This window comes from Sinocyclocheilus rhinocerous, unplaced genomic scaffold, assembly GCF_001515625.1.
Source record: "Sinocyclocheilus rhinocerous isolate Xijiao unplaced genomic scaffold, SAMN03320098_v1.1 scaffold631, whole genome shotgun sequence".
Taxonomy (NCBI): Eukaryota; Metazoa; Chordata; class Actinopteri; order Cypriniformes; family Cyprinidae; genus Sinocyclocheilus; species Sinocyclocheilus rhinocerous.
Genome location: NW_015656501.1, coordinates 154,525 through 168,435, shown reverse-complemented (window position 1 = coordinate 168,435; position 13,911 = coordinate 154,525). Strand labels below are relative to the sequence as shown.

General features: G+C 37.9%; 1 protein-coding gene across 3 annotated transcripts in view; it reads left to right on the top strand.

The window, feature by feature from the left end:
* Nucleotides 1–13,911, top strand: part of LOC107720111 (TBC1 domain family member 4-like) — a 33,065-nt gene that overhangs the window by 9,121 nt on the left and 10,033 nt on the right. For 2 of the 3 annotated variants that reach the window (XM_016527716.1, XM_016527718.1), the window contains exons 2-11: nt 2,160–2,765; nt 3,869–3,958; nt 4,609–4,713; nt 5,132–5,264; nt 5,354–5,445; nt 5,535–5,645; nt 6,550–6,669; nt 7,227–7,277; nt 8,787–8,995; nt 12,583–12,734. In XM_016527716.1, the coding sequence (XP_016383202.1) occupies nt 2,160–2,765; nt 3,869–3,958; nt 4,609–4,713; nt 5,132–5,264; nt 5,354–5,445; nt 5,535–5,645; nt 6,550–6,669; nt 7,227–7,277; nt 8,787–8,995; nt 12,583–12,734 (1,669 nt within the window). Of the gene's footprint in view, nt 1–2,159; nt 2,766–3,868; nt 3,959–4,608; nt 4,714–5,131; nt 5,265–5,353; nt 5,446–5,534; nt 5,646–6,546; nt 6,670–7,226; nt 7,278–8,786; nt 8,996–12,582; nt 12,735–13,911 lie in introns of all 3 variants that reach the window. The other variant, XM_016527717.1, reaches the window with a different exon arrangement.

The following is a 13,911-nucleotide window of genomic DNA, read 5'->3' as shown; positions in this document are numbered from 1 at the left end:
ATATATATATAATTTTTTTTTTTTTTTTTCCTAAACTAAGATTATGCAACATGTTCTTATCTGTTTTCTCAATATTGTTGTGGAGACAAAAATTAAGGTGAATTTGAATTCCTGTGAGCTGAACAAAGGTGCAACACTCACTCTTCAAAGTTCAAGCTTTATTAATAAAACAACATGATGTTTCGGCCGTCCAAGGCCTTCATCAGATAACAAGAGTAACAATCTCACACAGTTATGTGCAGTCTGATAATCACCAACAGGTGTGCAACTCCACTAATTGTACTGTTTGAGAAGTAGTTTCCTAATAGGATTAGGGAGAGAAAAAAAGAAAAATACAAGTTCAAGATCAAACTTTAAAGAAAATATAAAGAGGCTCAATGAAACGAGCTTCAAATCAATTGACCAAAAAAACAAAACAAATCAAAGATACACGCTTAGTATAAGTATCCATATAAAGAAAAAGTACTTTTCTCAAAATAAACTATAATCAATTTCTTGATTCAAACCTTTGTGTTTAAAGTAAAAATCCAAAAGGTTTCTCTGGATTTGGGCTTCACATCAATATCTTCTCCCTGACCTGCTGAATGGATTTGTTCGATGCCAAAGTAGGGTTGTGACGGTGAGGAAATTTTCCCACCGGTTAATCAACGTGTGACAACACCGGTAATACCGGTATCACCGTGGGGGCGGGGCGGGGGCGTTCCCTCTTTTCCTCGCTTTCCTTCGCTTTTAAATAGCTTTTAAAAGCGGCGTGCACATTTTACTTTCACTTTGAAATAGCGGCAATTCGGCGTAAAGCAATTGTTCGTTTTTAGTTCATTTGAATTTTCCCTCAAAGTAAAAAAAAACTCACAAATAGAATGTGAATGCTCTTTAAAATGTTGTGCTACAGGGTTACTATCATCCCCACGTCTAATGGCACTACGATGTTCGCAAATGCGGGTTTTATTACATTTACATGTGATGACACTTTTTATAAATATATTTTTACCTGTTCTAGGATGTGAAAAATATTTTAACCTTTTAGTGAACTGGCACGGAGTGCAATTTCCACATTTATAGTTACCCGGAGGAATTATAAATGGTGGAGGCTTTGAGGGACTTTTGCATACATCAGCCTTAACCAAAAAGTTCTTCAGATTCTTTGCTCTGCGAAATGAAATCAATGGGGGATGTTCAAAAGTTTTAGAAAGATCTGGGTCTGATTGTAAAACTGTGTACCTTTTGTTCAGCTCACATGTTTTTTGATTTTTGGTTGTACCTCTTCTGTTGGTAGAGCACCTCTTTTTACATTTGTTACAGAATTTGAATTTCTGAAAATAATTTTCTGAAAAACAAAACAAAACAAAAAACTGTGTTAATATCCTCTTAAATTTAGGACAGTGTCCACTGTGTCTTAAATCTTAAACTTTAGAAAAAATAAGATGTACTTATGTAAAGTCTAAAATATTTAAGAACGTCTTAAGATTTTTTTCAAGAACTGCAGTTACTGAACATTCTTACAAACCTCTTAGAATTTATCCTATATAAAAATGTCTTGATAATTTGTTTTTAATCCAGCCCCGTTTTTTTTTTTTTTACATTTGAGTTTCTCAGCTGTTTGAAACATGCCTGTAAGATCCTGTAAAGAACAACATTAAGATACATAGAAATAGAATTAGGGATTTCATATCTCATTTACATATTTTGTTTGGATATGTATACTGTTACCGATTTGAAAAAGTCTCAAACACTGTTTAAACCAAACCTATGCCCTTGCACCTAGTTTCAAAAGATTCATACTGATATTCAGGCAGACAAAAACAGATCTGCTTTTCCTAGCTTCAGGTTTCATTCTACATGATCAACAGTAGTATCAAATACCAGAAAGGAGGCCTGTCTGATAGATTTATATCCATTTGGCTTCTTTAATGGACACTCAGGTTCTTCTTCTTTTAGTTTTTTTTTCTGATATCGTCAGTCTGCCTTGGCCTATGTATTACTGACTCCTAAATTGTTCCTCAGGGGCTGAACATAGTTAGTTACGCAACCTGCATGTCTCCCTGCAAAAGTTTAACATAACAACTGAGCCTTTTTATGGACGTTTTGTCCTTGTTTGCCTTTCAGTGTGTTGATTTTGTATTTTTACTGTTGATCTAATGTCTTACACTGTTCCCCAGGTGCCTGAGGTTATTAGCAGCATTAGACAGGTGTCCAAGGCTGCTCTTAAGGAGGAAAGCAAGCCCAGGCAAGACAGTGATGAGTCTTTTTACAACTCCCAAAAATTTGAAGTGCTTTACTGTGGAAAAGTGACAGTCAACCACAAGAAAGCCCCTTCCACTCTGGTCGACGACTGCATTGACAAATTCCGCCAGCACGAGATTGAGCGTAAGCGTCTGCGGCTCCTCAATGGCCAGCGCAGCTCCACCGAGGCCCCTGTGGAGTTCATTATGGGTGACGACCCTCTAAGCTCCTCCCTCTGCAAAGTCGACGAACTCGAGACCAACTTGATTGAGGAAGAGCTGTCTGAGAAGGGCAATGGGAAACTGGACCTGACTAGCTCCTCCAATACCGGCAGCCTACTAGGGGTCTTTCCTGAATGTATCTTGGAGGACTCAGATTTTGGGGAGCAACAGGAGATTCGTACACGCTGTAATAGCTTGGCGGGCGGCCTGCAGAAAAGGCCCAGAGAGGCGGGCAAGGGGTCGACTCGTAGGAGACACGCTAGCGAACCCAATAACGTGCAGCCTTCTGATGCTGACAAGAATCGCACAATGCTGTTCCAGGTACTACACGCAGATACAAGCTTACTTTTAGCTTGTGATTTCATGAACTTTGACAGGTGCCTCAAAAATGAAATTTCTTTTTATGTTGGAATGCAAAAGATATCAATAAGTCTTTCAACTGTTTTTCAAAGAATTTTTTAACAGAGGCCATTTATTTTTTGTCTTTTTACCCAAAGCAAACTTGAAAAAACTTGTATAGGTTTTCAAATTGCTCTTTTATAGTATTTCAGTTTGTTACTTGCCATGAAAATAGTCAAGGAAGCTGGCATGGCGTTAAAATGCCTACCAATCAATATTCAACTGTTTTTGTCCATACAGTTAAAGTTAATAGACAATCCTCTACATTGCAAGTAAATCACTCACATGTGCGACTAAATATCTTGCTAGGTTACTAAATAATGTCTGCCATTAGCCAATGGCAGTTTCACTCACCATTGAGGCTAAGAATAAACTATTTTTACTGTGTGTTGTGTCCTATGACTGCATCAGTTCGCATACACACTAGGTACTAGAATACTCTTACTTGGCGTTTGACAGGAAAGAATGCATATGCTTATTTCAGGGCATGGGAAGGGCCATTTTAAATTTAAATAGACAAAAAATAAAAATGGTAAACCAAAGATTTAGTCAGTGGTGATTCTATTAGCAGTGTGTCAGTACAGGGTTGATGGAGATCAAAACAACTTTGGACCCCATTGACTTTCATTTTATGGAGAAAAAAAAAAGTGTTTTTTTTTTTTAGCTCCAGCTTTGGGTGAACTATCACTTTAACCTTTAAATCAGCCCTACGCCTGCAAATGTCTTCTCTTTGAGAGGCGAAACGCTACATCTTGCTAATTAGCATGCATGACAGTCAAGCAGTCACACGTTTTCCTTTTAAACCGTTTTCAAGGATAGGTGTCATTTAGATTTGGTTAAGAAATCAGTTGCAGCCTCTGCAACCTTGATGATAAATAGAATTGTTTTGATGCAAATACTGCTCTCAAAAAACACTACGTGCGGAGTTATCAGTTATCAGACATTTAGCTTGATATTTGTGTTTTTATTCCTGCTGCTTCCTTCTCAGTAAGCAAAGTATGCTCTCAAACGGCTCTTTTGTGCAGGTTGGACGGTTTGAAGTGAATCTCATCAGCCCTGACACCAAATCTGTGGTTCTGGAGAAGAATTTTAAGGAGATCTCGTCCTGTTCACAGGTCTGTGTGTGTGTGTGTGTAAGGATTAGGTTTGTTTGGTTTTAGAGATAATCTCTCTCCCTCTCATATTTAATGTCACCATATGTTATCACACAATGCTATTCAAATCAAGTACCAAGCTACTGACATGAGGGTTTGTACCAGAAATGTTTTTATTTATTTTTTTTACAAATTTACTTATATTTGTCTTATATTAATATGTCATAGTTAAGGGATGTTTGTAGGCATTTTTACTTGGTAAAATCACTGTAAAACACACCTTTAAATGCTTATTGGGTTCATTGTTGTATAATACATTGGTATTATATTATAATACTATATTATATATTAATATAGTATTATAATATAATAAAAATTCTGTGTATTACCAATAATAATCACATTAAACAATTCTTGCGCCAAGTAGTGTAGTTTATTAGACTAAATCTAAGCCGTTTACAGTTGCCAAGAAATGTAGCAACTTGGTACATTAAAATAAAATTCAACTGATGTGCAGTCACAGTTTCGAACACGTTTCGTCCAATCAGATTTCAGAATCATTTGTTTTATAAAGTGAATAATTATGCTGCTCTGTGTTGTTGTGTTGCATTGTGACTTGCAGCTCTATAAAGTTATTTATCTTTTATTTATGTTGTTTTTTGTGTCCGCAGGGTGTTAAACAGACAGATCACTTTGGCTTTATTTGTCGGGATGTGGTGGAGTCTGGCCCAGCCCAGTATGTGTGTTACGTGTTCCAGTGCGCTAGTGAGTCTCTGGTGAGTCCTGACTTGCTTGCAGCACCTGTTGTCACCACACTGATCAATTATTTATCCAAAGCTACAATGGAAACAATGACCCTCCCTTGCCTGTCTTGTGGACATTGCCTTTAGTATGCTGATTTCTCTGCCAACTGAATGCCACCCAGAGGATGAATAGAATTAGACGTACTGTATGTTTTTGCACATATGTACAGAAAGATTGTCTCATTTCAAAATGACAATTGAGACAACTTCACAAATCAAATAGCATGTTTTGATATTAAATAATTAATCTTGTATGATTGGCCATTAGATTTTCATTGTCTATGTTTCAAGTCTATTACTGTATACGTTTTTGATTTGTTGAATTAAGATATTTTTTTACTGACATTAATGTATTTCACCAAGACTTTTTTTTAAATTTGTCTCCACACAGGTGGATGAAGTAATGCTCACCCTGAAACAAGCTTTTACCACAGCAGCAGCTCTGCAGAGCTCCAAGAACCAAATCGAACTGTGCGAAGCTTGTCCAATGCATGACTTGCACAAGCTCTGTGAGAGAATAGAAGGTACAGCCACCAGCTTCCATCAACTCACTCATCCCACTCATCCCACTTTTAGTACAATATTCCAGTGTGTTTCTCTCTCAATCTCCCAGGCTTGTATCCTCCCAGGGCAAAACTAGCCATTCAGAAGTACCTGTCCGAACTGAGCGACAACGAGCAGGTCAACATATTTGAGCGGGTGCAGGTAGAGAAATTTTGCAGACAAAGTAACTATACATCTTTCAATTTAAATTATTTTATTGCATATTTAGTTTGTATTTTCTCATGCATTAGAAAATGAAGCCAGCATCCGATCATGAAGAAAACGAGCTTGTGATTCTTCACCTCCGACAGCTGTGCGAGACTAAGCAGAAGTCTCATGTTCATATTAGAGAGGTCCCACAGGTAGCATAACTACACAAACAACATAAATGCACCACTTGCTTTGCCCACCCACGCTGCCTTGCAGAGTCATGAAACTGTGACCTCCCTCTAATTGGATAAGACAGATTGTGTAAGTGTCATCTGAACAGCTATAGATTAGAACAGAGCTCCTGAATGAATGCAGCTGCCCTTCTGAGTGTGTGGTATGGTACATTCTCAAGAGTACTTTGTCTCTGGAAAAATGTCTTATGTCTAACTGCTTTTAAAGAAATGCAATCAAAATGAATGCTATTTACATTCTTAATTTATATTCTTGGTCTTATTTTGAATTATTTATCAGTGAACATTATAACTTTCCTTTTCCATTAATAACACTTAGCTTGTGGCTATTGGTTAATGTGTATTGAATAATATAAGCATGCATATTAATATAATATGTTATGTATGTATGTGTGTACATTGATCAAGCGTGATAGTAAATACATTTATAATGTTACAAAACTATTCTATTTCAAATAAATGTTGTTCTTTTAAACGTTCTGTTCTTCAACAAATTGTGAAAGAAATGTATCACAGTTTCCAAATAAATAAATAAATAGCAAAACTGAAGTATCATGTGACACTGAAGACTGGAGTAATGGCTGCTGAAAAGGAACAAATTACATTTTATTATATATATTGAAATAGAAAATAATTTATTTTAAATTGAAAATTGGGGGTGGGGGAAGACATAATTAGCAAGGCTTCCAATGCACTTAATCTGTGCTTTAAGATCTGTTGTGTTTCTGTGGTAGAGCATTGTTTTGGACAGGTGATGATTTATCCCTGATGCCTGGTGGTCTTTCTTCCATTATGAAAACTGTCTAGTTGTATGGCACATTCATTCTCTCTTACTCGCTCCCTTTTTTCCTTTGTGTGACAGCAGAATGCTTCTGGCAGCACCATGACTTCTGATAACTCCAGCGCAGGCCGCAATAAACTGGACGCATTGAAGAACAAAGCCCGGAGTTCTCTGACAAGCTCCCTGGAGAACATCATCTCACGAGTATGTGTGTGTTGTCCATCTATGTCTTCGTGATCTATGAATGGGGATTGACCCATTTACCCCACCCCTGCACTGAATAATGCCTTTGTTTGTGTACAGTATTACAAGGAATCAACCATCTGCTGTATTTACTCACAAAACAATATCTATGTGTAAGGATAAAGATTAGCTATGCCTGAATTCTCCATTAGATGTGTGTGTGTGTGTGTTCAGTTAAAGGAACAGTTTCACTAAAAATTTAATTCTGCCATCATTTGCTCACAATCATGTTGTTCCAAACCTGTATGAATTTTTATATTTCTATATTTTTCGATGGTCACTATTTGATTTTGCTACATGGAAAAGAGTAGCATTATAATTTCTCAAAATATCTTTTTTTTTGTGTGTTCCATGAAAGATATAATACAGGTTTGTGAATGATGGATGACATGATGATTAAATGAAGACAGAATCTTTGTTTTATTCATTTTATTCATGCGTAAATGTCAATTCTGACATTCAAGCAGGTTGCTGATGTTTTTATATTTTAATTTTGCTGTTAACTCTTTCTTTCCTAGGGAGCCAACCGTATGCGAATGCGTCTCGGCAGCATGGGAAGTTTTGACCGCGTGAGTATCACACAACACGTGAACACCAGGATCTGTCATTTTAACCCCAGCTCTTGTTGTCTCCCTGCCAAGAATCACGTCTCTGTTCTTCCCCTGCCAGCAAGCATGTCTCTGTGGTGTCAATTACCACCGCATACTGAAAATAATACCAATGCTGTGTTATGATACACTACATTATGATACACTTTTCAGCATCAGCTTGAGGAATAGGATTGAATCTGGCCTGTCAACCTTGCTTATCGGGGGGTGGCTTGATTTGACCCTGTCCACCTCGCTGTCTCGGTGGGGTGTGAAATGTGAGGTGTGTGTGATGGTAAGCTCGGGTCTCTGGACACATCTCCATGGAAAATAAATCAGTCAGCTCTTCTTTCCCACAGGGTCCTCACATGGCCTCAGAGGCACTGCCAATTTTGAGCACCTTCTGCTTAAACTTCAGCTCTCAATAACGTGTTACAATCCAGCAACTCCTTGTTTATGACTCTCTTCCGAGTTCTATATGTACTGTGAATCAGTTCTGAGAATTATTATCATATAGTGAATTTAAAACTGATGAAAATTATTGATTTAAAAGTATAGTTAACCCAAAAATGAAACTTCTGTCATAATTTACTCTCTCCCATGTTATATATATATATATATATACACAATGGAAGTTAGTGGTCAGCAAAACTGTTTGGTTACCAACATTCTTCAAAATATCTTCCTTTGTTTTTAACAGAAAAAGTCATACAGTTTTGGAACAACATGAAGGTGATCCAAATTGATCAAACTTACACTATATAAAGATTCCCATTCCCTTTGTGTTACCCTGCCAAGAATACTATTATGTTGTTTGGATCATTTGTTTTTCCCAAATTTAGCTGTAAGCAGCTGAAGGAAGTGGACAGGGTTTGTGATTTGTGCAGGTGGAAGGAGAGAGAGCATTGTGCAGCTGTTGCTGGTTTCCTGGCCCTGCTGTGTACTGACTCACAGGAGAGCATGGGTTCAGGAACCGCCATAGCGCAGGGACAGGAAACAGAGTGAGGAAGTGAGACCCTTCCTACAGCCATGACCGTAAACAGCAGCCAAAACCTCCATTGTGCTGCGGTCCACCTCCAACAGCTCATGTGTGCCTGATGTGGCTCTGACACAGACTATTAACATACAATAGTGTGTGCAGTCACGCTACCACCAACATAGCCACTTCTGCCTGGGGAAGCGAACCGAGACTCAGGTTGGACGGGGAGGGGGAAAATGCTGGGTGAGTCGAGAATCAGTAGTTTGATAAAGCTGGCGTCAAGTCATTTGTTTTGCTTAGTCTGAAACTTGAAGGTTATACATGCATCTCTCAGTAGATTGCTTGTTTCTGTCTGGCAAGTAGTTGAATTTGAGGTTTGACTCTTGGAAAAGCTGAGCTTGTGGATTTCAAAGTTTGAGGATTTCAAAGATATATTTTGAATACAATATCGTCGTACGTCAGGGTGTTGGGTCCATCTCAACACTGACCTGGTTCATCCTCTTTTCACCCAGCAGGCTGACTCCCCTGGTGATTCCCCACCTGGGACTCCACCCAGTTACCTTGAGGAGGACCCAGATGCCCCGCAGTTCCGTCGCCGGGCGCACACCTTCAGCCACCCGCCCATCAAAAAAAAGATCTCCTTCACTGAGGTTTCCTCCCAGGCCTGTAAGGCTCCGCTGCGGCGACAGCAGTCTTTGGCCCCAGAGCTGCTGCAGAGCAGGTAATGCATCACTTCCTGTTTGCTCTCATGTGATAGTCGTATATCTTTCCATCTGTTTTTCAGCAGTCATATGATGTACAGAATGTTGCAGCAACGTACTGACATGCTGAAAACAGCTTGTTGTGTATAATTGCAAAAATCATAGATATGGTTCCATACAGTACATATAAACTGATAAAAGTGATTGATTTTAGCATGAATTCTTACATGGAGAGAGCATGTGGCATGTTTTGTGTGTATTGTTGGATTTAGCACTAATTCACATTATTTAGAAAATTACTAAAACTAGAGGATATGATGTTCCCAGGCAAAACCTGAAATTGTTATGCTCACCTGAAGGAATCTTTCATCTGCTCAGAAGCACTCGTGTTCTAGATTGTGGTTTCATGGCAGGGTTTAGTGCTCTGTAAAGTAATGTGTATTTGTTGTGGGCCTTTTATGTTTCGACTCCCTCAGCACCGTTGGTTTCTCGAGAGTGCGCAGTGTCTCTGAGAGCGAGTCCTACTTCAGTCTCTCATCCTCCTTCCACACCCCCACTTTTCTGAAAACCTTTTACCAGGGCTCCCTTGGCTCACTGGCCTCCCTGTCGGACAGCGGTAGTCTTAAGAGGTGAGAGGGGGCATCGGTTTCGGACCGTTCAGTGTTCGTTTCTCCCCGGGGGTGCCTGAGGTTCGAACTGATGGCGGCCGCCTTCTCTGCGCCTGTCTGTTTCTTAACCCAAAGGCTTCAGTCACTTTGTCATCAGTCAGGAAGGACCGCTTCTGTAACTTACTCTCTCTCTCTTCCTGCCGAAATTGTTGGACTTTGTCATTGTCCACTGGACAAGAGGGATGCTAAACCTCATTTGCATGTTGGTGTCTTTACTAACTAATGGTAAACAAAAGCATTTATCATCTATATCTCATTAAACAACTGTCGCAGAACTTTCTACTAATCTATACTCTATTGTGTTTAAATATTGACAAAAAATTACACTGTTATGTTGGATAATAATTCAGATTTCATTTTTAAATAGTGTTTCCAGGTTGCTTTGAATAATTCGAGATGGTCTTTAGTTCGTCTGACTCATCTGATTTTTTTTCTTTTTTTTTGTAAATAATTTTCAAATAGGTCAGAATAGATATGTCAGATTTTCAGTTAAAGGTGCACTAAGAGATTTTTGCCAAACGATGTTGATATTTGAAAGCACTAAAACAAACACGCCCATACCCCAACAGCACCTCGCCCCTATTTTGATAACTCCGCCTACATGTATGTACTACGTACACAACCCTGGCAGCGACGATGGTGGAATTTGCTATGCCTGCCGGCCACAGCATATTCAAGCAAAAGCCAACACAGATTAGTTGTGTGAAACAAAGCAAAATCAACGTAACTCACCTATCAAAAAGAAACAAAGCAACCTCGGCGTCCAATTCCAGGCCTTCCTGCTCCTTGAGTTCTCTCCACCACTGGAAAGCTGCTCCAATATTTATGAGGGTCCTAGCTCTTGCCTGATCGTAACCCTTCTTTTTAATGTTTTGTTCCTCCTATTTTTTTATCTGCCTTCTCTCGCTATCTATAGTCGATCTGCTAATATCCGTCCTGTGCACTCACTGAGCGCTCTCTTCTCCCTATCATTACTAGACATGCCCCTTACTGATGATTGTCAGCAAGTGTGTTTTGAGACTGACACTGTGGTCAAAAGGGTTTTTCAAATATTGCTTAGTGCACCTTTAAGCAAATAAGTCACCAGCTTAGCCAGGCTGGGAGACCATCTTAAACCAGTTAAAACCTTCAAACCAGTTTTATGATGGTGTTTTCAACAAGATCTTTAATTAAAGCTAAACTGCAACAATGGCTCGTTCAGAAATCTTTGGATGTCTGACATCAAAAAGCGACATTAACACATACCCACATTTACAGAACATTTCAACAACACTAGTTTGATGTTGCTATTAAAGGGATAGTTCACCCAAAAGTGAATCATGTGATGAACCATTTACTCATCCTCATGGTGTTCCAGACCTGTATGACTTTCTTCTGTGGAACATACAAGAAGATATACAATGGAAGTCAATGGTAACTGTTTGGTTACCAACTATTTTAAAATATCTTTTGTGTTTTGTAGAAGAAATGACAGGAGGCTGAGCAAATGATGACCAAATTGTTTGGGTAAACTGTTAAATATATTTTATGTTCTAAAACCAGTTAATGGGGTCATATAACACATTTCACTTTTTCTCGGGGTTAACCATTTTTTGTGCTAAAAACAGTCAATTTGGATTTACATAGCCATTTGCAGCCTCTTTCTGACACTTAAAGCTCCTCCAGTGAATGGAATTTATATCAGTGGTTGTCAAGGGCGAGTGTATTAGAACAGTGAAACCATGCGTGGAATATAGAAACTCTCCCAAGGGTCTCTTAACAGGACAATACTGTTTGACCAGACTTTTGTGCTAGTGGCTTGAACGACAAGCACTCTTTCATCTGAACAACAGCCACCTTGGACTCACTGACAAATGATGTTCCTCGATGTGTATTTGCCCTTCATTTGTTTGACATAGTGGGCTCCAATGCTTTGCGTGCTCTGAAAGAAGGAGATAACATTTAAAATGTCACATCCTTTTCTACAAATTGGAGAGAAGGTCCTTCTCTCTGTGTGTTGAATGTCACCAGCTGTCTCTTTTAATTGAATGTGCAGCACACCTGTCGGTGTGGTGGTCAGGGTTGGTCCATTTCTCTAGCCAGCGTGTTATGCATAACATTTAAACCTGTTTCACGCTTTCATTAACTCCGCCTGAAGTGTCCTTGCTGTTGCTTGTGTATTGTTGTGGTAACTAAGCAAAGAGACAGATACAAGGAACATAGAGACTAGCAGGATAAAACAGATTTGATTATAGGCACATCTTATTCCTGACTTGGATATTAACCATCTGTTTCAGCTTCTTGGACTTGGAAATCCTTAAAAAATCTCATATCTAATGGAAAAAAAGATTATATATATATATATATACACACAAGCACACACACACACACACACACACACAGATGTATTGTGGTGTCCTCAAAAATATTAAGTAGCACAAATGTTTTCAACATTGATGATAATAAGAAATGTTTCTTGAGCACAAAATCAGCATATTAGAATGATTTCTGAAGGATCATGTGACATTGAACAGGAATAAATTACATTGTAAAATTTTTATTTATTTATTTGTTCGTACATAAGTTGACTGAATGTTTTGTATTGATTGTTGGTGAAAAGATCTAAAGAATGATTTGTGTGTAAAGTTCCTTTTTAGTTATTTAGTTATTCCTCATTCTGTCCACTTCCTAATGCTTTTCTCTTTCCTTAAAACAGGTTATCTGTGTTTTATGTACTTTATGCATGAAACCAATTAACATGTATTATGACAATCTAAATGCACTGCTTGTTAATGCTTATGAGCTTTTGCTTAAATGTATTGCTGAATGAACATGTTACACAAATCTGTGTTGTTTATTATCTTATAGCTGCTCTGGCCACCTGTATTGAGAGTACACGGCCTAAAAATGTTGCTTATCTACTCATTTGAATAAGCATATCTTGTTTTGTTTTTCTATAGTGGTAATGGAGACGGCAGGAAGAGGTCTCTGTCAGGCTGTAGCACCGATTCTTTGACCTTGGTGCCTCCACGCAGAGTTTCTTGGCGCCAGAAGATTTTCCTAAGGGTGGCGTCACCCATGAACAAACCCTCTGCATCTATGCAAAACGTGGGTGGGTACACATGCTCGAGCGCACACACAGACAAGCAGACAGGTGCAACATTACACCCTCTTCTCCCAACAGTCTATTTATAGTCAACATGGCAGGATAAATCATTGTTCTGCAAGCTTTTTAACTTAAAGATAATTCTTCCTTTTGAGATTCAAGAAAAAGAAACTGTAACAATGGTATATAATATAAAGAAGTAAATACATTATATAAATAATAATAATAATATAGTTAGTTAATAGTATATTTTGTATACTATTATATTATTACATTTTATAATAGTGCTATCAAATCGATTAAGCGTGGTTTGTGTTTACATAATATATGTATGTGTACTGTGTGTGTATATTTATATGTATATATAAATACACACACACATGTACACTACCGCTCAAAAGTTTGGGATCAGTAAGACTTGTAATGTTTTTAAAGACATATACACACATATACAGCCATGGTGAGCGTTGGAGACTTCTGTCAAAAACATTAAAGAATCATACTTATTTCAAACTTTTGACTATATATATAGTCATATATATATATTTAAAATATAAATCTTTTCTAACAATATACACTACCGTTCAAAAGTTTGGGGTCAGTTCATTTTTATTCTTTCTTTTTTTTAAAGAAATTAAAACTTTTTTTCAGCAAGGATGTGTTAAATTAATAAGAAGTGATAGCAAAAATTTACACTGAACAAAATTATAAACGCAACACTTTTGTTTTTGCCCCCATTTTTCATGAGCTGAACTCAAAGATCGAAGACTTTTTCGGTGTACACAAAAGGCCTATTTCTCTCAAATATTGTTCACAAATCTTGTCTAAATCTGTGTTAGTGAGCACTTCTCCTTTGCCAAGATAATCCATCCACCTCACAGGTGAGGCATATCATAGGCCTTTTGTGTACATAGAAAAAGTCTTAGATCTTTGAGTTCAGCTCATGAAAAACGGGGGCAAAAACAAAAGTGTTGCGTTTATAATTTTTTTTCAGTGTATATTGTTAGAAAAGATTAATATTTGGAATAAATGCTGTTCTTTTTAACTTTTTATTCATCAAAGAATCCTGAAAAAAGTATTGCAGTTTCCCAAAAAACATTTGGCAGCACAACTGTTGCCAACATTGATAATTCTAATAATAAATCAGCATATTAGAATGATTTCTGAAGGATCATGTGACACT